The sequence below is a fragment of the Numenius arquata genome, chromosome 3, assembly GCF_964106895.1.
Source record: "Numenius arquata chromosome 3, bNumArq3.hap1.1, whole genome shotgun sequence".
NCBI classification, from domain to species: Eukaryota; Metazoa; Chordata; class Aves; order Charadriiformes; family Scolopacidae; genus Numenius; species Numenius arquata.
In genome coordinates, this window is record NC_133578.1 from 67,819,343 (window position 1) to 67,842,654 (window position 23,312).

General features: G+C 39.6%; 1 protein-coding gene across 1 annotated transcript in view; it reads right to left on the reverse strand.

Annotated features, from left to right (window-relative positions):
* Positions 1–23,312, reverse strand: part of CYRIB (CYFIP related Rac1 interactor B) — a 78,776-nt gene that overhangs the window by 33,429 nt on the left and 22,035 nt on the right. Inside the window, 1 exon segment of the mRNA XM_074144915.1 lies at positions 8,548–8,587. Within this exon segment, the coding sequence (XP_074001016.1) occupies positions 8,548–8,587 (40 nt within the window).

Consider the following 23,312-nt stretch of genomic DNA (forward strand, 5'->3'; position numbering starts at 1 on the left):
GATGTTCTCGGTCCATGAACATTAACTGCCCTTTGCGCGTTGCTGAACAGAACGGGGCCCAGCTCAAAGACTACACCGCTCTGGCAGTTTTTAGACGCTCCTGCTCTTATTTCAGCAACAGGCTAGAAATTAAGTTTGAGGAAACCACTCCAAAAATTGGTTACTCTTAGAAGCACACATTAAAACATAAAAAGCAAGCCCAGTCCAAAACAGAACCGCAAGCTAAATACATCCCACATCTTGTGGGTAATAAAAAAAGAACACTAAGAAAAGTTTAGTAATAAAACTTGATTTTTACTTTAGTAACAGTGACAGATGGCTAAGCTATAAAAATAAATCGTAGCTAAGATCACGTTTCAAAGGAAGTTCCAGGGCATCTGCAGATGAACCCACGATACAATGCTAAATGGATGTGAACTCCAACATTAACATCAGTGATTCTAAAATAAGATCCTGCTCTATCCGTATGGCAATCAAGCATTAGATTAAGTCTATGCAGAGGAAGTCTATCACTACTGCAAAGCGTCCTCGGTTCTTCATAGGAAAGCAAGTCTACTGGTTGCCAGCTATAAAATCACCTTTTTGGCTTCTGGCTATAGAAAGGTTCAGCTCAAAACTTTCTTCTCCATTACTTTTTATTTATTGTTCTGAAGCTAAATTGTATCTCAAGTCTATTGTTATATTAAGCCTTTCCCTATCCTATACAATTTCTCAATGTTGTCTTGCCATATCTTGTATTACTTGCTACACTCAAACCCGTGGTTTAGGTTTCTAAGTTAATGATAGAAAGGGTGATCTGACACGAAAAGCTTTCTTGGAAGTTCTCAATTTGTGTTAGACACCTGCCAAAAGCATGTTATGCTTTGTCCTTCATTTGCAGATTAAAATTCATTTATGTCACTATAACCCATATTCTTCAGAGCTATATTGGCATACAGCTCTTCATACTGTGCATCCAAACATCTAGTGGTGCTACATGTTTAATTCCATGTGTGAAATTCAGAGCGCAACTAATTACTCGGCATATTCCAAGCGAGGTCCACAAAGCTGTTTCAGCTTCTCTGAAGTTTAGTCTGAAGATTTGGCTTCAAAAGGAATGTAGCAAAGAGCCATCAGATTTGCTTTGAAGGAAATATTTCAAGGAAGCTTAGATGCTGCACTACAGATTAACAAAAAGGGGACAACGTTATAATCACATACCCCTTTTACCAAAAAAAAAAAAAAGGGGGGGAAGCACAAATAATTGAGAAGCTTGTATGGCATAGATATACAAGACTAATACTCAGTGTGAAAATCTGTATTTCATCCACTTACAGGTTATGTTTTCCATAACAAACCCTTACCTTGGCTTAGTGGAAACACTAAAACGAACTATCATAATCCTCATTTTTGCATCTTATCAAAGCTTTACATAGAAAAAAAAAAAGCTGCAAGTTGAAGACCAAATACAAGGGTTGTTTTTTTTTTTTTTTTTTTTTTTTAGATATTGAATCAGAAAGTTAAATATTTCCAAATAATCTCTTCCACTTCTAAAAGTGAGTGAGAATATTGAAGGTTACCTGAAGACAAATAAGGACTTTTAGGAAAACAGAGATGAGACTTCTTTGGGTTGTTTCATTTGGGGTGGGTTTTTTTTGTTTTGGTGGTTGGTTTTTTGGCGGTGGGAGCTAGAACTGTGATATTTTAGTCCAGGCTACTCAACTTCCTGTTTTACTGGAGAAAAAAAAATAAGAGCTTGCAAGAATTATCAAAACAAAGTCCTGTGTCTAATAGTCAATTATTCAAACAACTGAACCTGCTATTTCTGATAGCATATTATCTCCTGTACTTCTTTTGAACTTTCATAAATCTAAATCCTGAAGTGATTTAGCACCGGGTACATTACACAAACAGAATTTTGAAGGGCCACGAAGATGATCAGAGGGATGGAGCACCTCCCCTATGAAGACAGGATGAGAGAGCTGGGGTTGTTCAGCCTGGACAAGAGAAGGCTCCGGGGAGACCTCACAGCAGCCTACCAATATCTGAAGGGAGCCTACAGGAGAACCGGAGAGGGACTCTTTGTCAGGAAATGTAGTGACAGGACAAGGGGTAATGGTTTTAAATTGGAAGAGGGGAGATTTAGACTAGATACCAGAAAGAAATTCTTTACTGTGAGGGTGGTGAGGCACTGGAACAGGTTGCCCAGGGAAGTTATGGATGCCCCATCCCTGGAAGTGTTCAAGGCCAGGCTGGATGGGGCTTTGAGCAACCTGGTCTAGTGGGAGGTGTCCCTGCCCATGGCAGGGGTGTCAGAATTTGATGATCTTTAAGGTCCCTTCCAACTCTAACCATTCTATGATTCTATATAGTATTCAGGTTTTCACTCCTCAAAAAAGTAAAGTACTTTAGTTTACCTAAGGTAGGAAGGGATACTGGATACCTTTACAACATTAGCAATATAATTTATATATTACATCTATTGCATGTTTAACTTCCCCATGACTACTTAGCATTGACATTTTTCAACAGTTGATGCTTCCTTTGATGTTATGCTGTTAACACCCAGTCGTGAAGGGTTCCCAAATACCAACCAAGTGATTCAACAGCTTTTTATCTAAGCTATACAAATGATATAATTTCTTAGGTATATGGCAAAGTTTAAGACTAAGAATCCCGACTCAGTCTCAGCATAACAGAAGTGAAACCATACCCTGTCCCAGGAAGTTTGCAGCAATACTCACCCACTTGCGTAATAAAAACAGTAAGACAAGACAAGGTCAAAAGGGCTTTCCCATTCAACATTAGTAGTAGTGTATTATCAGCTCTGAGCAAACCCAGGACCCGTAACCCTATTCAGTAACACAAACAGAGGAGTCCTTATTTCTTACAATCTAGATTTCTAAGCTCAGGGTAAACCACTTTCCTCTGGACTATACTAGGTCACATGAACAGAAAGGAACTTCTATCATGAAAGGAAGCCCAACCAGAGGAGTGAGTAACTTGCCACCTAAAAGACCTTTTTACTTGTTTTAGTGAGTTCTAATCATTAACTGCTTCTCCAACTGAATTTCACTGAATTTTTTTTAGAGTTGGAAGGGACCATAAAGATCATCTAGTCCAACAACAGTATCAGAAATTGAGCACTGAAGCCATAGTTAATGCTTTAACAGGTAAAACTGTAAGGTGAATCTAGACCTAAGCTGATTAGGCTGGAGCTACAGCAGCTTCACAGACAGCATCTCTGCTGCTCAGAGGCAATGGATTTGTTTATTCCAGTTTTCCAAGAACACAGACTAGCTTTTAAAGAGCCTGAAAAGCCTCTTCTTGGGAAAAACAGCAGTAAGTTTTGCCACATGTTTCTCATGACCCAAGGGCTGAGCAGGCTAGAGGGGATGCCCAAGCAGTTTGCTTTAACTCCTTCCCCACAAGGTCCCTAGGGCTGCCCCACTCAGCCGGTCTCAGCAGAGGCAGCTCCTCCATTGCCGGAGGAAACGCTGCGCAGGAGTGACCATGACACAGCCTTGGGACAAGCCAAGAGGGATCAGAGGGACTCTGCTCTGACCAGAGCAACCATCGGATAGCACCGAGACTCTTGAAAGCACCTCCAGCTTGCCCAGGAGTGCCTTGAGCTCCACCTATGCAGAAGAACCTGTAATAACTGTTTCAGCTAAAATTAAAAAAAAAAAATAATTAAAAAAAAATAAAAGAGGCAGGAGGAGAAGAAAAAAAGAGCAGCTTTTCAGATCAGCTACATAGTAATAGAAGTTTGAGTTTATTCTAATACGAAGGAAAACATGCGTGATTAGATGCCAGTAAAAAATGATAAACAAGAATACTCAAACCAGTTATATCAATCACTAGCTGTCCAGAAGAATCTAATCATATTAATTTAACCTGTAACCTCAAATGTTTATTAGGTAGCATCTATGATGGAAGCATGCACAAAGTTTACAGAATACAGGGTAATAAACATAAGAGACATAACACGGGAATGCCTGGGCCCAGCTCCTAGGGACCACTGTGTGTATTCAACAGCTTTCTCCAACAGGCAGGAAAAAAATAAAAAACAAAACTGGAGCCATACAACAAGGTCTTAATTCCTGCACTGTAATTTAATGATACTTTCTCAACAGCTCAACACTATTTCTGCTCAATAATTTCCAAAATTAATTTCACAATGAGCTAAAAGGAAGCAAGCTGCATTTGGGGAAGTTCAGATGGGACATTAGGAAAAGGTTCTTCACCAAGAGGGTGGTTGGTCACTGGAACAGGCTCCTCAGGGAAGTGGGTCAAGGCAGCAAGCCTGTCAGAATTCAAGCAGTGTCTGAACAATGCTCTCAGTCATACGGTTCAGTTACAGGTAGCCCTTTGAGGAGCAGGGATTTGGACTCGATGATCCTGATAAGTCCCTTTCAACTTGAGATATTCTATGATTCTAAATAAAACTGCAGTTATCTGGTCAAGCAGTAAGCTGAATATTAACCAGATCTGAAGGAGTACATGTTAGTAGTTCAAATACCTACAGAGTTAAAACAAACCAACAAGAAAAAACTCCAACAAAACCTAGAAGGGTCCTTTAACAAGCATTCAAGAGACCTTCTGTAAGTCAGGAAGTGAAACACACAACATCTGACATCAACCTACTAGAACAGAGCACATAGAACATCATACGAAAGTCCAGTCACCTGTCTCAACAAGCACAGCTTTTCAGGTCAAATGTTTTTCTGATGAGAAAAGTTTACATATTTTGCTGGTCTGTTTAAAAGTGACTTTTCAAAAAGTCAAAACAAACCTTAAATGAATGTCTTTGATTTAAAGGCTCATTGGACAAACGGAATTAAACAGTTCATGTTGTCCTGAGCAACTATTTACAGGTGGAAAAAACCAGCAGCTTTACCTTCATAAACAAATCTGCATGGCCAGAGTCTCACGCCAAAGAGGTTAGTAAATGAGCCATTAAACCAGATTCAAAATCACTTCTTTTTAAACTTACTCTATGAAGCGTTGCAGTAGCACTACTGCATATAAAGGAAGGCTATTTTGGAAGAGCTCTACACTGAGTTCTGCTTGATCACAGGAAAAAAACCCATGTCACTGATCGTTTGCAGATTATTACCATCTCCATTCAAGGTTTTACGTAACTTTGTCTGCTGTGAGAGAAAAGATACCACATTACATTGTGTCAGCACAGGCAGATTATTTACATTCCTTTTTAATACGTACTATTAGACTTTAAAAAACACAGGATTGTACAAAAGCTTTTAGCCCCTCAATCTATTCCCATGCTATCACAGCCAGCCACATTAAACAAGCCCCAAGATAAAATATATAATAAGAGACAGCTCAGTTTGGCCTAAAAAACCTGTCAGCTCTTCCTCTTTCTTGCCTTAGATACCAACATTAATACAAAATAAATGCATGCTGGTGGAACACCAGCAACACGATCAGAATTTCTATCAAAATATTTTATAGTCAGCGTCAAAAAACACAAAAAATACTTAACCTCCATATACTAAGAACCATTTCAACAAACCCACTTTCACATGGATGACAAATCAATTCAAGAAGCTCTGCGGAAGCGCGAATATAATTTATAGGCAAACCTACAGCAATACATTTAGAGAGACACTACCAAAAGAGATTGTTTTTAATTTGTGGCACAAATGGGAAGTAAAAGTGGTTTCAGTTGACAGAAAGACACTCATTTTTCTTCATTTATTTACAGTATATAAACTCATTGTGACAGATTATTCTTTTACTCTGGTGGCTCCCACATGACCCTACTGGTGGTATTCTGGTAGGCTTGATGGTGAAAGCTTTTCAGGTTGCTAAGAAGCATTTGTAACTTCACCACTTTCTACATTGGTTACATAGGTTTCCCCAAATGAAAAAAAAAAAAAATCCTTCTGAAAACACACATTAAAAGCTGCACATTTTTAACACCTATTTCCTCATTTAATAGAGGAAACATTTAGCATTAAGCAAAACAAAATAGAACATTGCTTCATATTTCTTGCAGCATATATAAACTTTATATAAGCTTTATATAAACTTCCCAGACAGTCAAAGCCATAGAGAAGTTGGTAACACAGGCAATATGGCCTTACTCCGCACAGGAACTCTTCCGAATTCTTCGCTTCTAACCTTTTGTAGGCAGACAGCTACAAGGCCAACTAGAAACAAACTTTCTTGCTCTTTTTAAGTTTAGCACATATTAAGGTATTTGCACTGAAAAGACTGAAATCATTACTGAAGAGATTTTAAAGATTCTTCTCACAAGGAAGGAGAACATTTAAAGATGTGTCAGCCAGACAAATAACTCTCATAAGCTCTTATAAGAGCTATACAAGCCACAACAAAGAGTTCTCAAAATTAATAAGAAAATGACAGGTATGCATTTGCTTCCACTTTGCAAACATAATAGCGAAGGTGTTTTCATATTTATTAAAATATGCGCAAAATGCAAAACCTGTTAATCCACAAACACTGCAACACCAGTGCTGGAACAGGGACTCCATAACATGTTAATTAGTTTGCTCAAAACCTCTCCCCATCATCATTACAGGGGAACAATTCTAAGCTGCATGGAAAGATTTTTAAATCTTCAAGCATGCAGCCAAGTGCAAGCTGCATATGAGAGATAAAGATATAAAATAAGAATGAATAATTATCAGAGATTATACACCAAACCAGGAGATAATTATCAAGACCTTTTCTGAATGACTGATACTCAGGAAAAATAATCCCATATAAGTAAGTTAACATAACGAAAAAGAAAAGCTTATACATGAAAAATAGTGCAAACTAAAATGTTCTAAGTTCTTCAGTATCTGTGATAATGGACAGCTGAAACATCTTAACCAAAAGAAATACCACCCAGATAAAACAGGCACACGTGTCTTATACAGCCATTCGGGCTTAGTCTGCACTACACCGAGGTCCAGCTTCTACCTCGACAAGACCCGGACACGCTTTGCCCTGAGGGATGTCCATGTCTTTCATTCTCTTTTCAGCATATTCCCAGAGTCTGGGGCCTGAGCTGAGACCTGGGTCAGGTCTAAAGTGTGGTAGAGCTCAGTGGGCTCCCAGCTAATGTCTTCCCAGACCAAAGTTAATGCTGGAAACAAGTTTGTGCAGCACTACCCCTGAGCTAAGAAGCACTGCTTGGTCCTAAAGGAAATGCTGAATTAAGACACTTTACTGCAGTTGTGGACAAAGAACTACTTTCTAGAATTACCCAGTTCCACTCAGCATGGCCATCCTGATAAACTCCTGGAGAGAGATGGGGGATGATGGGGTGGGAAGGGACGCTGAAACAGCTAAATGGATGGAACATGCCTCACTGCTGGGCTAACGAGCTTTTCAGTTTTCTGTATGAGGAAAGCTGCACACTCAAGTTTAGTGACAGACATACATTACTTATTCACACCATATATGATCAGAATAATCCAAAGGATTAACGTAAAAATTACTATCAGGTAATTACAGTGTTATAATTGTGATAATTACAATCCTTGGATCCAGCTGCATCACCCCATTCCGGGCTAAAAACCCTCTCCCGACACAAGTTTACTTAGCCCTGTATCTCAAATGATAGCAGCAAACAGAAGGGTAGGATTCACGCTTTATAGAAGATATATAAGCAAGGTATAATCACAGAGGAAAACTGAATGCATATTTAGTTTACAACTTTGTGGATGGCTTGCCCCGTACCGAACACTGCTACTTCACTTACAACATTAGGTATTTGAGAAGTGAGCTGTAAATTCGGTACCTACTATCACTGTGCACGTGATTTAGCTATGCCAAGACATATTCAGATGTTTTAAATTCTCCTGTTTCCTTCTGACTGCCTTGTAATCATGTAGCTCAATGTCTTAACTTATGGGCTGATAAACTGGTACTAAGTGGTCACAGCTCTTCACTGATGATGGTTTTATCATTCTGAACCTACAGGCAACCTACAGATGACTTCAAATGCCTGTAAATTACCATACAACCTTAGTTTTAGCGTCATGTATTATTTTCAGTGAAAATTATGCCTCAAAACACTCATAGAATAATTAAAAGCATAAATGGCTTCTTCCAAAGCTCCTGGATACTCAAATTAGCATGTTCAGCCATGTTCAACTTTTAAACTAGATTTCATTAGTTTCCTTCATTCTCTCTCTCCAGGCCCTGAAGCATCAGATTTGAAGTTTTAGCATTTGCACTATCACACTTCAAATAGTCTTTATATAGTAAGGGGTACAGACACATTGTATTAGTCTCAGTGGAAAAGGCAAACAGACAATGTTTAAAGTCCCACTACAGAAGAGAGTCCTTTCTCTCCTACACGAGAGCAGGAATTTAATCACTTTGTATTCCAATTTAAATACCCACATGTTACCCCCTGCTACCGAGCCTTTTGTCTGGTAAGCTACAGTTAATTACAAAAAAAAAAAAATAAATTGCATGAACTACTACTGCTTTCAATAGATCAAAATAGTTTGTACTCCTTGGCCTAAAATATTATGGAAAACAATGAAATATTCTACAAGCAAAGACATGTAAGGAAGTGTTTACCAGTCGGTAGTATCTTCTTGCAGTCTTAACAGAGAACTCCCTTCCTCAGGTTGTCGATGCAGCAGCTCGTCTTCAGCACCTTAACAAACAGAAGAATCCCATTAAACATAAACAATACACAGTATTTCAATTACCTAAGCCAGTACCAAGGGTAAGTCAAAGTCAGTCCTGCAGTGCCGAGGAACCTACATAATTGTTTAGGAATGCAAATAAAACATGCTGATTTCAAAAACACTTGTGATTTTATGGAAGTGACATTACAAGCAAACAGAGAGGCATCCTTACAAACTCTCCTGTGAGTCAGTAAAGCCATTTGCTCTCCATGATCACAAGCAGCAGAAATAGAGCATTGCGTCTCAGCACTACTGAGTTAAGTTACACAGTTACAGCACCAAAAAAAAAAAAAAAAAAAAATAGAGCATTACATCTCTGCGTTACCAAGCCAAGTTACACACAGTTGCAGCAGAAAAGTAGGTCTCGGTCCAAGTTTTATTTACAGTATCATATACATTGCGCACAGGGAAAAATGCTTCATTGCTGCAGTTTTCATCAGTTAAAGAGAAATTTGGCCAATGGCAGTTTTTACTTTTAACTTACTCAAGGATTACTTAGATTTCCTGCTTCAAAGCTAGGTTTCTGGTTTAGAAAATCAGTATTTGTATGGTCAGACAGAACAGCATTTCCTATGGAAATGTGGCACCAAGATCTACTGCAAGCATTCCAATGGGGTTTAGAGCTCATTTGGAGCAGGTTTATATAGAAAGCTCTTTTTAGTATAGGAATAGGATGATGAACTGGCCAAAACTGGCACTCTTCTGTTGTGGTGAAAGGTTCATAAGCCTTTTCCACTTGGGGTTTTGTAGGCGGCTTCTGTTTCAGGGATTTCAGCTAATTTAAACACTTGAGTGTTGTCACAGCCTGTCTCCAGTAAAACCAGTGTTGTTCCTACTTCAGGTATTGTTCCTGGTACCAGGATCCACCCTGTCAACATGTAACATCTCAAGGGTTCTTTTAAAGAGCGATCTTCCCATTTTGTACTACAATTCTCTTTCGGCTTCTACAGTAAAGTCAAGTGCATTCTGCAGCGCATCTGTTTTTAGCAAAAACTTGTTTTAGAGATATAAAAACCTTCTCATGTTAAGGATGTTTGCAGATCCAGCTACAGGCATGAAATATTCAGTGTTAATTTGCATTTAATCAGCTATCAGCAGCTCCTCTTACATCAGATAATCCTGATTAACAAGCATTTAACAAAAATATGCTGCTCTGCAGTGAAATTTCTAATCACAGAGACCATACTGTTACTGATTTGCCCCAGCTCAGGAAAGGTGGAGGGAAGGGGAAGAGCTATGCAGTATCAAGGTTGGGGGGTGATTTTAGTCACAGTGAAAAGTATCATGAGCAGATACCACCCACTCTCCCCATCCTTTCTCCCTGCCCTCCCACCACAAAGAAAAAAAAAAAAAAAAAAAAAGAGAACCTTGCGACCTGAAGAGCACATTATGAGTGGAGAACACAAGGACTACAAGTTCTTATGCAAAATTTGATTGAAAAATTGAATATAGAACTCAAGTTGAAAGAGATCCATAAAAATTGATAAAATGATAAAAATCAATAAAATAAAACCAAGGGATCCTATTTGCAGCTATGCTGAACAGTTGCAACAGACAGTTTAAAAAAAAAAAAGAATATAAAGTCAATGATAACTTTTGCCAATCTGTTTCAAGGCAGCATCTAAGATAAGCAGGTACCTGGAAAATTAAAGATTTTTTTTTTTTCCCTGTGTATGTCATTGTATGAAGCACTACCTCTCCCTCTTACAAAAAGGGAAATCTAAAAAACATCCAAGGCACCTTATTCACTCTGACAAAGCCTAGGCTTTGTTTTAACAATTGTTCCATTCCGCTATTTCAGTCCCTGGCATTCACGATCCTCTTGCCAAGCAACTGTATTAAGTTAACAATTCAGTTAAAACACTCTGAATGGAAGCCATGAAGTCTTACACTCACACGCCGCTTGGTGACCCGCTGAGTGGTGGCACCGTCACTGTCTGCAGCCTGGTAACAGGATTTGAAAGTTCTGCAGCCCGAGTGACCACTTATGCAATTGCAACATGTGCAATTTCCTCCAACACACTCAACGAAAATACTTCTTTCTACCCTGCTACACTGCAGTGTGAAAAGCTTCCTATTCCATACCAGAGCATAGATTAAATTTTTTTCAAGCAAGATTGATCATTTCATTAAACAAAAAACTTGGGTCACACTTCCACTGGACCAACTCATATATCATCATGTTGCCAAATTCAAATGGTTAAATCTCCTCATTTTGTTTTACTGAAAGCAGTACCTAAGCCTGCTGGAGACCCTTCTGCCCCTCCCTGCCCTGAACTGCTCCCTCTCCTGGCTCCTCAGCATCTCCCACGCTGTAGCTCCTGCCTGACACCCCATATCTGCAGAATGGTCTTCAAGTGAGAGAGGGACACAAGTGCCACCAGCTCCAGCTGCGCAGCAATTCCGGATGGGAAAAGTCAGTGTGGCAGAACAGCAGTAGGTACAGTGAGCTGGAGGGATGGGTGGGAACACCTGCAGGCAGAGGAACTGTGTGATCTGCCAGTGCTGGGCAAAGAATAAAGTCTGGTGCGACAGGAGGAACTGGAGAGGAAAGGGGCTGCTGCAGAGGCCCTGGCCAGGAGCAACTGGGCAGCACTAGACATTGAGAGGACAGGGGTGATAAACATCATTATAGATCTAGATTAACCTCGTTCAGCTGATAAAACCTGTCAAGAGAACTTTTTTTCCCTTTTTTTTTTTTCTTTTTAAATAACAGATCCCCAAACTGTAACCTACGGTATAAATAACACAGCTGAGAAAAACTAAGTAGTGGCCATCTTAGTTTTCAGTCAATATTTGTTCAAATATTATTTTTCTTTACTTCAATAGGCCTTTGTGGAGTAAATTAACACTGTTTCTTTGACAGGCTAATAAGAATAGCAGGTAAACAACAGAAGAGTAAGCTCATTCCCAGAAGATATCCTTGCTTGCCCTCCACAGCCTGTGTTGGGATAGCTTTGTAGGACAAGTTCAAAAGAAGGAAGCAGTCAATAAACCTACTTGCTCCTGGTAAATTAGGGAGACTCTACCTGTTCATTTAAGCAACCATCCCTTACTTCATTAGTTTTGTCACTTAAGGGGAAGGTGGAATTAAGCTCTGAAGTACGGCACCTGATTAAATCTGGTTCTTCATACAAAATTCACACTCAAGAAAAATATTAACCATAAAGATGCAAAGAGCCTTCTGTGAATTGCACAGTGTTAATTTTTCCTCTACTGTACATGTTTCAACAGGTAGAGTCCCAGTCACTGCTTCCAAAGCCTCCAAGTTTTGCACTCATTTGATCTACAAGGAAGAACGCTTCTGAGAAATTTATTAACGGCTCCGTTCTCAGGAGAGAATGGTAAAGCCAGTGACAGGGAGGTTCATGGGTTTTACTGAGAGATGAAGCATACTCCATGCAGGACGGTTTGCTGAAACACTGGGGAAAAACAGCTACTTACTGTCAGATACAGAAGTTTGTAGGTAGGGGCTTCAAGTTACCTGAAATAATTTTCCAGCCTTTCCCACCATTAAAGACAGTCACAGCCCAGGTAAGCCCTGGGTTGGAATCGGCTGCAAGTCTTCACCAGCAGGTAACAGGCGTGAATCCCAGCTGAGATGCAGAGGGAAACACAGGCCAAAGCATTTCCTTAAATTCTGTACAAACCTTCCTCTGCCGACCCAATAACCTGCACTCCAGTTCTCTGCCTTTCTCCAGTCGGACACTTGCCTCCCAAGGACACCACTGAAGTGACCATCTGGGATGGCCTGAGATGCCACTTCATTTCCTCTGTGACTGGTAACTCACACAGCTTCTTCGAAGCCCAGAGAAATGTAGACTTCACAACTTAATATGCAGATTATTTCAAGTCAAAAGCTTTGTCTAAAGTACCTCCAGGAGTAACTCCACCTAGCATGTATACCCAACACTGTGCACAGATAGGAACCGCAGCTGAAAAATCACATTACAGACGTCATCTCCGCCTGTGCTTGACTTTGCTTAGCCCAAAACACAGAAAGCACAGAAGAAACAGCAACAGGGATTTAAGGTGATGTTTTCTCCCCAACACAGATCACACCAGGCTGCTAGCGACAACAGCTCATCAACAGGTTAAGACAGATCTGAGAAGCAGAGTATACAAAACAAGTGGAAAAAAAAAAAAGGAATCATAAAGCTAACTGTCAGAGGGCTTATGGCAGCTTATAGAGAGTTCTGTTGCCAAGCATAAGAAAGCACACAAATTGAGCAGTCAATGTAATCCCTGCAGAACTTCTGCCAGGCTATTCTTCATAGTAAGGCAGCCATTTAAAAAAAAAAAAAAAAAAAAAAAAGGCAGAAAGCAGAACATCCAGTGTCCTACAAAACCAGGAAAACCTATAAATACTAGAATTCACAGATAGCTCCATGGCAAACAAAACCTGTTTGAGAATTTTATTATCACTGAAATAGTACCTACTACTTTTTTTCCCCCCCTTACCAATATATATTGCCAAAACTATAATTTTCAGTTGGAAGAAGAAATTCTCCCGTGATTTGAGGAATTGGTGGTCAGAGAACTATTAAAAAATCCCCAGAAGTTTACTTCCACACAGCTGAAGAAGTCCGTTCTCACTCCTTTGTTTTCAGAACAGTAATGAAAACTAGTGTTTAATATCAAAATAATGATATTAAAACTCAACAGTTCGAGCTTCAACTGCACATCATACAGTTAATAACGATGCTATGACATATTACAATGTTAAAAATATTTGATTCCAGAAGACTGGCCCAGCTCTGCTTCCATGTAACAACACAGCACTCAGGAGACACCCTGACCATTTGCAATGTCAAATTACTCCTTTTCTTCATTCACCAGAATAACACCAGTTACGGGACTTAAGTATGATATTCCTTACAGGTTGGAGCTGGAAAACATCGAAACACATTCATGTACTAGAAGCTAATTTTGTATGTAAATGAAGATTGTCCAGTTAAGAGCTGCAAAGACAAAGATGGAGAAGACTCACTCATAACCTTCCCTTGTTCCCACAGCAAACATTGGGTACCAGTTTCAAGTATTAGCAGTCCAACACAATGCATTAATTGAAGTGTAATTTCTCTAACAGAACGCTGAGCAGCTTTTCCTCTCTTAGTTACTACAATGTCATAGAAAGGACTTCCAACTGTCAATACTTTCTCCTGTTAGTACCGTACCTCAGCTTTCAAAAACTGGACTTGATATTTTAGGCTCAGAAGCGTTGATAAACCATGCAATTTCCATTAAAAATACAAGTTTACAAAATAACTCTATGTATTACAGAAAAACTGAATCTCAGAAAATAACTACCCTTATCAGCTTTTTATTTATCATTATTATTTATTAATTACAACTGGGAATAGTGTGTGCTCTAGCTCCAGGAGAGCTTGCTCACACTTTAGGAGTTCTGACTATTTCTTACCTTCAAGCCCTCATTCATCCAGCTTCTCAGAGCTCAGGAACCTATGCCTGTATTTCCTGTAAATGCAGCAGTAGGAAGAAATGTAGCTCTTGTATAAAACAAAAAAACCTGAAACTGCTCAATACCTATTCCATTTAACCATACAAACAAGCACATTCCTCTCTTTCAAAGACAAACGTGGAACTGAAATGATGCCAATCATTTGAATACTCTAATACAAGACAGACTTTAACTATGGGCAGTCAAGAACATATTTGAGGCAGGACTTGAACAAACATAACCAATACTTTATTCATTTCCCCTTTACAATAGAGCTACTCCTTAGAGAGTGACTCAAGTCCTCAGAGTGACTCAACTCGGCGATGAAGAGGCAGGACACAGATGACGTTCTCCAGATCAGTTATGGTACAGGTTTCCATAGCAGGGTGAAAAGGGCAGGTACATACAGCTAAACAGAGACTCAAGTAGGAGTCATCTTTTCCTACTCCTGGTGAAAGGATGTTCTCGACACAATACAAAGGAGGGCAATTAAGTTTAGACCGCCTAACTTAGAAAAAAATTGGTCAGAAATGCACAGTTCTTGCGAAAGCTGTGACAACTCTGGCCATCGGATGTCCTGAGCAAGTTATTGATATGCGTACGCTTTGCCTTGTAAACTTTTAGCCATATAGAGAACCTGGCACAACTTGAAAGATTTCTTCATTCTGAAGTACAGACTCCACATTACCTTTAGCTCCTAGATCTCTGTAAATATATAGGTTGGCTCATTGGATACACAACACCTGACCAAGGGACCAAGTTTTGTTGCAGAAACCACGAATTAGCCCATGGAATGAACATCGGAACAGACCTAATTTCTCTACTGTCTACAGAGGCACAAGAAAATAAAGTCCCTGTGTGATCAGACCCAGCAGGACTGTTTTCGAAGAGCCTACTTTAATGGCTAAGGGCATAAGCAATCTATATGAACTCTTCAACAAGTTAAGGCTTGTAACGAGAGGGTAGAAGTTGCATATCCCAACTCCAAGAACAGTTTAGGATTTTGACTGGACAAAGATCTACTGTAAGCAAAAGCTAAACCCAAAGGCTTTCCCACTCCATAAAAATTCCTTCTCACCAGGTTCTCCTGTGCTTAGTCCTTCCTGGATCCACCCCGTAAACCCCAATTCATTAAGTGTCCTGGCTTCAGCTGAGCGAGGCACCAGCCTGGCTCACAAGCAGATGCTGAATTCAAGACTTCTCAAATAGAGATTAGAATTAGGTTTCCCTTATGCTACAATGAGAAGGTTATTATGCCAAAGAGTCTGCCATTTAACAACTCTGAAGGAGGGGGGAGATAGAAGCCCTGGATCTGCATAGTTGGTCAATAGATTATTTTTTTTTTTTTCCTGTTTCCTAATCAGCTGGATTTAGACAAGCTTGTTATCTAGTCCACAGAGGAGCAGGCATTACTTCCAGCTCTTAGCCATGTTTACAGTACCTAACTTTCTCTATCTGATGTGTAAATAGTTTAAGCTCTTAAACAGTCTGAATGATCTTTTTAGGATCCAATATTTACTTTTTTTTTAAAAAAAAAAGATACTGCAGAGCTTATGTTTGAGACCTTCAGTAGGAAGTCTCACCCCCAGAAGGTCGTTTGTGGACTATCTCAGCTTTTACATCTGCTTCTCACTAGAGAGACATTAAAGGCAACTGGACTCCTATTTCTGCACAGGAAATCTGATGAACTTTAAGCCATTCTTACAGTCCCACATCCTCCCATTTAGGTCTGCATTGAGAAAGCACAAAATCTTTGTTCAAAGTGTACTTGTAGATGCCATCATCTCCAGAGGCATTTTTCCTACATTTAATGTGCATATTACAACCTCAGTCAAAATAGGAGCGCAACAATTTTTCTATATTACCCTGTATTTGGAGTAACAAAGGAAGCATTTAAGAACAAGTCCTACATTTTTTCTGCTGCAGTGAAATAACAAATACCAACATTCAAATAGTCACATACACATTGTAGAGACTGCAACAAGGGAGTCAGTTCATCCTTTACAAATCAAACTTTACCCTGGAACAGCAGTCAAGTAGGAAAAAACCCTACTTTTATTTACAGACTTGTCACACTGCAAAGCTTTGTTGCTACTCTAAGGGTAGAAAGACTGACTTGGAAGACTAACAGATTCTGCAGTACTATTTTTCATGAAGAAATGCAACCACAAAACTGAAGTTAAATACACACAAAGCACTGTATTACATACAATTCACATAACAATATAAAACTCACATTGTAGAGTCATGTCCAAAATAATTCCAGTAGACACAGTCGTGGTACGTAAGTAAAACTCCAAAAAGAGACATGCGTACACAGCAGCTCCGCTTCATCCACTCACCATTAAGTTTGCAAGGGCATGGAAGCACACGCAATAAGAGTATCATCAGTACGAGCACTGCACATACCTGCAGGCACTGAGACAAAGTCCTAGGACCACATATCATGGAATGGTTTGGGTTGGAAAGGACCTTAAAGATCATGTCGTTCCACCCCCACTGCCATGGCCAGGGACACCTCCCACTAGACCAGGTTGCTCAAAGCCCCATCCAGCCTGGCCTTGAACACCTCCAGGGATGGGGCATCCATGACTTCTCTGGGTCCCAGTGTCTCACCACCCTCACAGTAAAGAATTTCTTCCTAATATCTAATCTAAATCTGCTCTCTTTTAGTTTAAAACCATTACCCCTCATCCTATCACTACACTCCCTACTTCCTATCGCTACACTCCATCTTTCCTGTAGGCCCTCTTTAGGTACTGGAAGGCTGCAATAAGGTCTCCCCAGAGCCTTCTCTTCTCCAGGCTGAACAACCCCAACTCTCTCAGCCTGTCTTCACAGGAGAGGTGCTCCAGCCCTGTGGAGCAATATTCAACAGTAATAGAGTAACTGGCATAAATAGTACTAATAAGTGTAACCAGACTTGAAATTAAGGTGCCTGGCTACTGCAATCTCCAAATTTAGATCAGGGACTCCATCAGCAAAGTGCTTTCAAACCATGTGACAAGAAAGTTGCTCTACAGGTGGAGCATGCTTTAGGCTGCTCCTTCATGAGAAACCCACAGGGCCCTCACCACATCTTGCACCCAGAGCACAGGCACTGCCACCTGGGCGGCTCAACAAAATGAAAGGCAGAGACTCCTGAGCTCTTCAGAAACACAGTATCTGGAAAAGTGTTACATGAATTGCATCACAGGAGTCCAGAAGCAAGCTCCAGCTTGGCAAGAGGTGTAAAGGAAAGCACATGCACCATAGACACCTGCCTTCTAGGAAGAAGCTGGATCTCTCACGTGGTGCCGTAGTACTCATCTGTTCAAGGACGATGATTCAGAGCCTACAGAGCTGTACAAGGGCTATGATTCAGTGCCTACAGGGCGTGTTGGATTCGGTACAGATGCACAGATTAAATGTATGCCACATACGTATCTGGCTGCTGACAGGAAAAGGCCATACACACACACAATTAAGATCACTCAGAGATGTTAAATCATCTGCTACAACAGGATCGATTAAAGCCTTCTTGGCCTCAGATTCACCCAGTGCAACTACAGAAATCTTCTGTATCATCTCCGTTGTGAGGAGTCTCGGAGTAAGCGAAGGTAGTTAACTTCCACGACAGACAGGGTTAGTTTGAGGCTCTTCATGCCTAGCAGGGGCTAGAACAAACATTACCTACTATGGAGTTATTTGCATTGCCATTCGTGAACTCCTGCAATTTATCAGCGACATCTCATGTAGCAAAGACACTGCCAAAGAACTGGATGATTTATGAGTATTCTTATAGCAGAACCTCCTATAGCAGGAACTTTTCATCGCAGCAGACATTTGCCAGCGATCTCCGAATATTGGAATACGACAAAAAACAAGACAGAGGAAGTGAGACGACTTACGTAATGATAAATCTCATTAATAAAGATACGCTTGTCACTGTGGGCTAAACCAGAAAATTACTTTTGCCTTATGGTACTGTCATGAGTATCCCAGAAAGTGTACTAAGACAGGCAAGACAACTTCATAAAGAGCAATGCAAAACCCCTCTGGCTGATCAAGAGGCTTCCAGTAGCTCTTTTTTGTCTTTCAGTAAAAATTAATCTGGCTTTCAAAGATTTAATAACAAGACAAACATTAACCTACGCAACGTCTTATCACCCAAATTAGAAATGGATGTTGGCCTTTGAGTGTCCACCTTCCATATTTTTGTGGAAAATCAGTTATTTGCTTAAAAATACAGATATCAGCAAAAATAGTATTAAAAAAAATACAATGATGACTGAGGTCTACCAGATCTGAAAGAATGGCAGGTTTTCACTTGGATACACTTTCAGTCACTGTATCATTGCAGAGAAACTAAAGGAGTTTCACAGGGAATTACTAACCTTGCTCCTATCTTATAACCATGTTTTATTAGGAGTTACGCAACCACAGAAACTCAGTCTGATGTTGTATTAACTGAAGAAACACACATTTGATCCCTGTTTTTAATTACAGGCTTCCTATTTGCTTCCAGACAATTAACATTGCTGTACCTCAGTTTATCTGTAATGAGACAAAACATACACCACTAAGCGTGGCAGGACTTTAGCCAGGTGTGTAGTCTTTGAATTCTGCTTCAGCGAGAGTTGATGAGTGTAGCATTGGACCAGTCTTGAAGGAGACAAGCATCGTTGAGGCTATTTAGAGACCCTCCAGGCAGTGGGTGAGGATACACTGGGGGAAGCACACACGCGGAACGGCTCTGAAACACCTGCGCTACTTCACATTACAAACAGAAGTTGCTGAAGCAGTGCAGACTGCAAAAACCAGATACATTATTCCTATCTAGCAAAGATATCCACGTTAAACTCATGCCGCCTCAACCTGAAAAATAATGGATGTTATTGTTTTGCTGCTGAAAACTTAAGCTTCTTAGGCCTTACAGATAGGCCTTACATTAACTAATCATTTGGGATAGTTTGGTCTAATCCTGGACATTACAAACAGTAACTTCACTGCAATATCTGGATTGTAATTCTACCCATAAAGTCCTTTATTAGGACTATTTTGAATGAAAAAAATATTATACAGGTGTCCCAAATTGCTGATCAAGTCATCCTTTCACAAAGATTACAAATAAACATAATTAAAAAGGAAAAGATGCACGTTAAACACAACACGCTTGAAGAGAAAAAGAACAAATTTCATCCAGGTCAACTAACTGCAACAGTGGTTAATGTTGGATTATTACAGAGGAGCCTTGTAAGACATACTCTTGTTATGTACACATTAAAAATAACAGGGAACTTACATTAGGACTACCTTCTAAGATGAAAAATGAGTGTAAGAGTACAATTTTCATTCTACTAGGTGTACTTAAATAAAATTTATAGAAAAAGACTGCTCTCGTGTGACGCCTTAGATATAAAGATAAATTTGCGGTCTTGATGACGATGTAGAGCTAGACTCAAGCCATTAACGGGATCCATAAATTCTATCCTGTCATATACCAAGAGTCTGAGGAATAAAACACCCCTGGAAAAGTACAACCAGCTTCTTGGTTTGTTGGTCAGCCGGAGTACTCTGTGAGATCACAAACACCAAGCTTGTGACACAACTGAGAGCACGTACAGTAACAGCTACTGAGCAATTCATTAAAACATGGAAGAACACGTTTCTCAAGACCCTAGGTAGGGAAACAAGGCTAGTTCAGAAAGGTGGTCTCTCTCTAACTCTGGGTTCTATGTCACATTCCTAATGAATAGCAGAGGCCATCAGCAGCTGTGCTTTCTTTGCCAGCTTTGAAACCTGCAAATAAAATGTTCATTCCCAGAAGAAGTGGCTTCAAAACTCCTAACTTTAGGCATACAGGAGTTTCCCTAGATGATATCACACGTGCACCAAACACAGATGACACTGACAAGAACTAATTCATACTAGTTTTGAGAAACCTTGTATTTGTAAGGCAATTTCTCAAGCCTCATTCACTGCCTTTGCACATACACAGCACTACAAAAGCAATGTACAGTAAGAAATTGAACTACAAAGAAGCATTTCTTCATTACCATAAACCTCTGTACATACACTATCAAATTTTGATTATCATAAGGAATTATGAAACAGTATTTTACAGACATTTAGTTTCTGCCATTGAGCACTCTGCCCATAATAGGAAAGAGCTGCTTCAGCCCTCACTTCTGTTAAGATCACTGTTCCAAAAAAGTACGTCGGGGTAGTGCCAAGACACTGAAACAGATTTATTTCAGAAAACAGAGTTATAACCTTTCTACTAGCAATAAAAGCTACTACCTAAAGGCAGTGGTTCTCAGCCTCCTTCCAACTGCAGCTATTTCTACTTTGTCATAAGCCCACGCTCCTAAGGCCAAAGGCAGAATACTACAACTTCACTTTCTTCCAGATCTGTGTCACTGGTAAGAGCGAGTGAATGGCAAACGGGATCATTCCTCAGCACCCAAACTCAAGTAGAATTAAGTCATCTTTACACAGAATGACATAGAAGTTCAAAACGCACACAGGTGAAAAGGAGAAGTGTACTGAAGTCCAGATAGGGACACACACACACCCCAAAAAAAAAAAAGAGAGAGACACCAGTCCCCTGATGAATCTGCCTGACCTATTCAACTCTTCTGAACGCTTCTATTGATGAAAAGGTTTTCAGCATAGTCACCATACTCTAGATTACCCTGGAATCCCACAAAGCTGCTGTCTCACACACACAAGCTCTAAAATTTCTGGTTTAAAATAAATTAATACTTCATGCTATTAATTTTATGTGCAAAGTTCAGTTGTATGTTATAGTTGTTGTGTAAGTAAATAAAATGCCTAAATATGGCACGTGCATTTCACATCATTTTAGATATTGCCAAGGAAAAAAACACAGTGAAGTAAAGAACCCTGAACAACTCCATTTCTCTTCACACGAAATTAATCTAAATTTCGCTCAGCCACATCAGTACCCTTCATGAGCTGACAGTTCTACAAGAGAACATCTTAATAGTTTAGTGCTTTAATTGGAACTTATCACTGCATTTTATCACCAGAGCTCCCCAGATTTTTTTTTAATAAAATGTTTTGAATGCTTTAGAATTAAGAGTGATTTTAATGTTATATTGTGTCACTGTTCATAATTCTGAATATGTCAACAGCAACTCTCACCTGCTATCAAGTTGCACATTTACCCTCAGCAGGCTTCTCTGATGTGCCAGCATTGTTATCAGAAATAGTCAAACCACTAAAGCACTCAGAAGGGTTGCGACACAGTTCAAAGTCACTACTATAAACACCAATCCCAGAAAGCAAATTTGTAGCTTTCAGTCTTTTCCTCAGCCTGTAGTCCTGTGTTGAAGAATAAAAAACTTACTTCTGGCCTGTTTACTCTTTAAAAATGCAGAATGGGGTATTTTAAGGAAAAATGAGCACTTCTGAAGTGACTGACCTTTAAGACTTCATTTCCGCTTTCTAAAATTCTAACCGAGTCTACTTTTCCCTATTTACAAAATAGATACTCAGACTAAAATAGACACTTTAAGTTAAAGAAACCAAAACCTGTCCACATGCATAGGTTTGGGATTTTTTTCCATTTCTGAAGGCAGAGAGTAAGCAGTTCCAGATGCTCGGTTTAGTTAGGAAAGACATGAAAAACCATCCTACAATTATTCAAGGAAAAGTGACAAGGCCAAAATAATAGAATCCTGGGATAAGTCTCTCCACATGGAAGCAAGTCCTTGTCCAAAGCTTCATGGGCAAATTATTCAAATATGAAGTCAACTTTGAACTTACCTGAGGTGCTAGGGAGAATGAAGAGGTACCTGCAGCTACCACCTTTGTTTTTATAAATCTCTTAACTCAGAACTATTCAAAACATTCATTTATATAGCTGTATGGCATTAAGGTTAAGTGCAGGCAGGCTTTCAGCCTAAAAGGGGAAGTTAAGCAAGACCTAGTGTCTGCACTATCAGTTTAGCATAACGCACTTCTGGTTTTAAAGCATTCTTTAATTTACACTGTTTCTGTATAGCTACCCTCAAAGAAATGCAGAAAAGTATTCTTTATTGGCAAAGAGTTCTTGGCAGTTTCTTCCTTTCCATGGCAGAAAGGAGATAAAAATCAAGGAATGCCATTCCTGGATGCTTTCGTTGACGAGACAGCATACGAACTGTAACAGCAATTTTGTTTTTTGTGTGTATATATATATATATATATATATACACACACACACACACACACGAACAAGCAGCTGCAAAGAAAAAGGGTGAATGAAATACCTCCTTGTAGGCAAGGAGGGTGTCCCATTATATCTTAAAGTAAATACAAAATTAATATTAAACTGGCACAAATGCACAGAATTCAAATGCAGGCATCAAGGCAATCAATCCCGTGACTTCTGAATTCATAAAGACAGCGCAGATTGCTTTTGACAAATATCACAGGATTATATTTATCTCCAAACTTTTATTTAAAGCATTTGCCCTCACAACTTTGATGGGAGAACATCTTTTAAAAGGTATTTGCAAGACAGTAAGTGGTTCCTAGCTTGAAGATCTGTTCCATTATCAGACCTGAAAATGCCTGTTTCCCCTCGCCACAAAAGATAGATCACTTGGCATGAATTACCAGCTTTTTTTCCTTAGAAACCATCTAAAAGCAGGAAGGATGCTGGAATTCCATGAGACAGGAACAGACATAACACTTTCAGGTCCCGCATGAGTAACTTGTCAGTGACAGCAGTTTATCGAAGTTGGATTAGTAAGAATTATTGCTGCTTCTTCACAAGTCTCATACCCTCAGAAGAAAAGCCTTGAGATACACACTTAAAAACATGAAACTGAAAGTGAACATAATGAACTATAAACGTTGACAAGAACTGCTACAAATTTATTTAAGCTTAGAAGGAGCTACTAGACAGGGGTAGTGGTAGGAGGTAATATTAACCACTTTATCACCTGTCCCCATTATCTCCCTGGGGGAGACAGGAAGACACATCTTTTATTGCTGTAGAACACAAAAAGGTTAGCTTCAAGAAAGAAGGAAATAAAAAAAAAACACATTATAAAAACTGGGGGGGAGGGAAAGGCTGTTGTGCCAGAAACACAGAGCCACACTATAAATGAGAATTGTAACTGGTTCCAATAAAGCAGCTGTAGTTATGGCTTAGGTATCAGCCTGTCTTTATACTTCTTTACTTTTACTTTTTACTG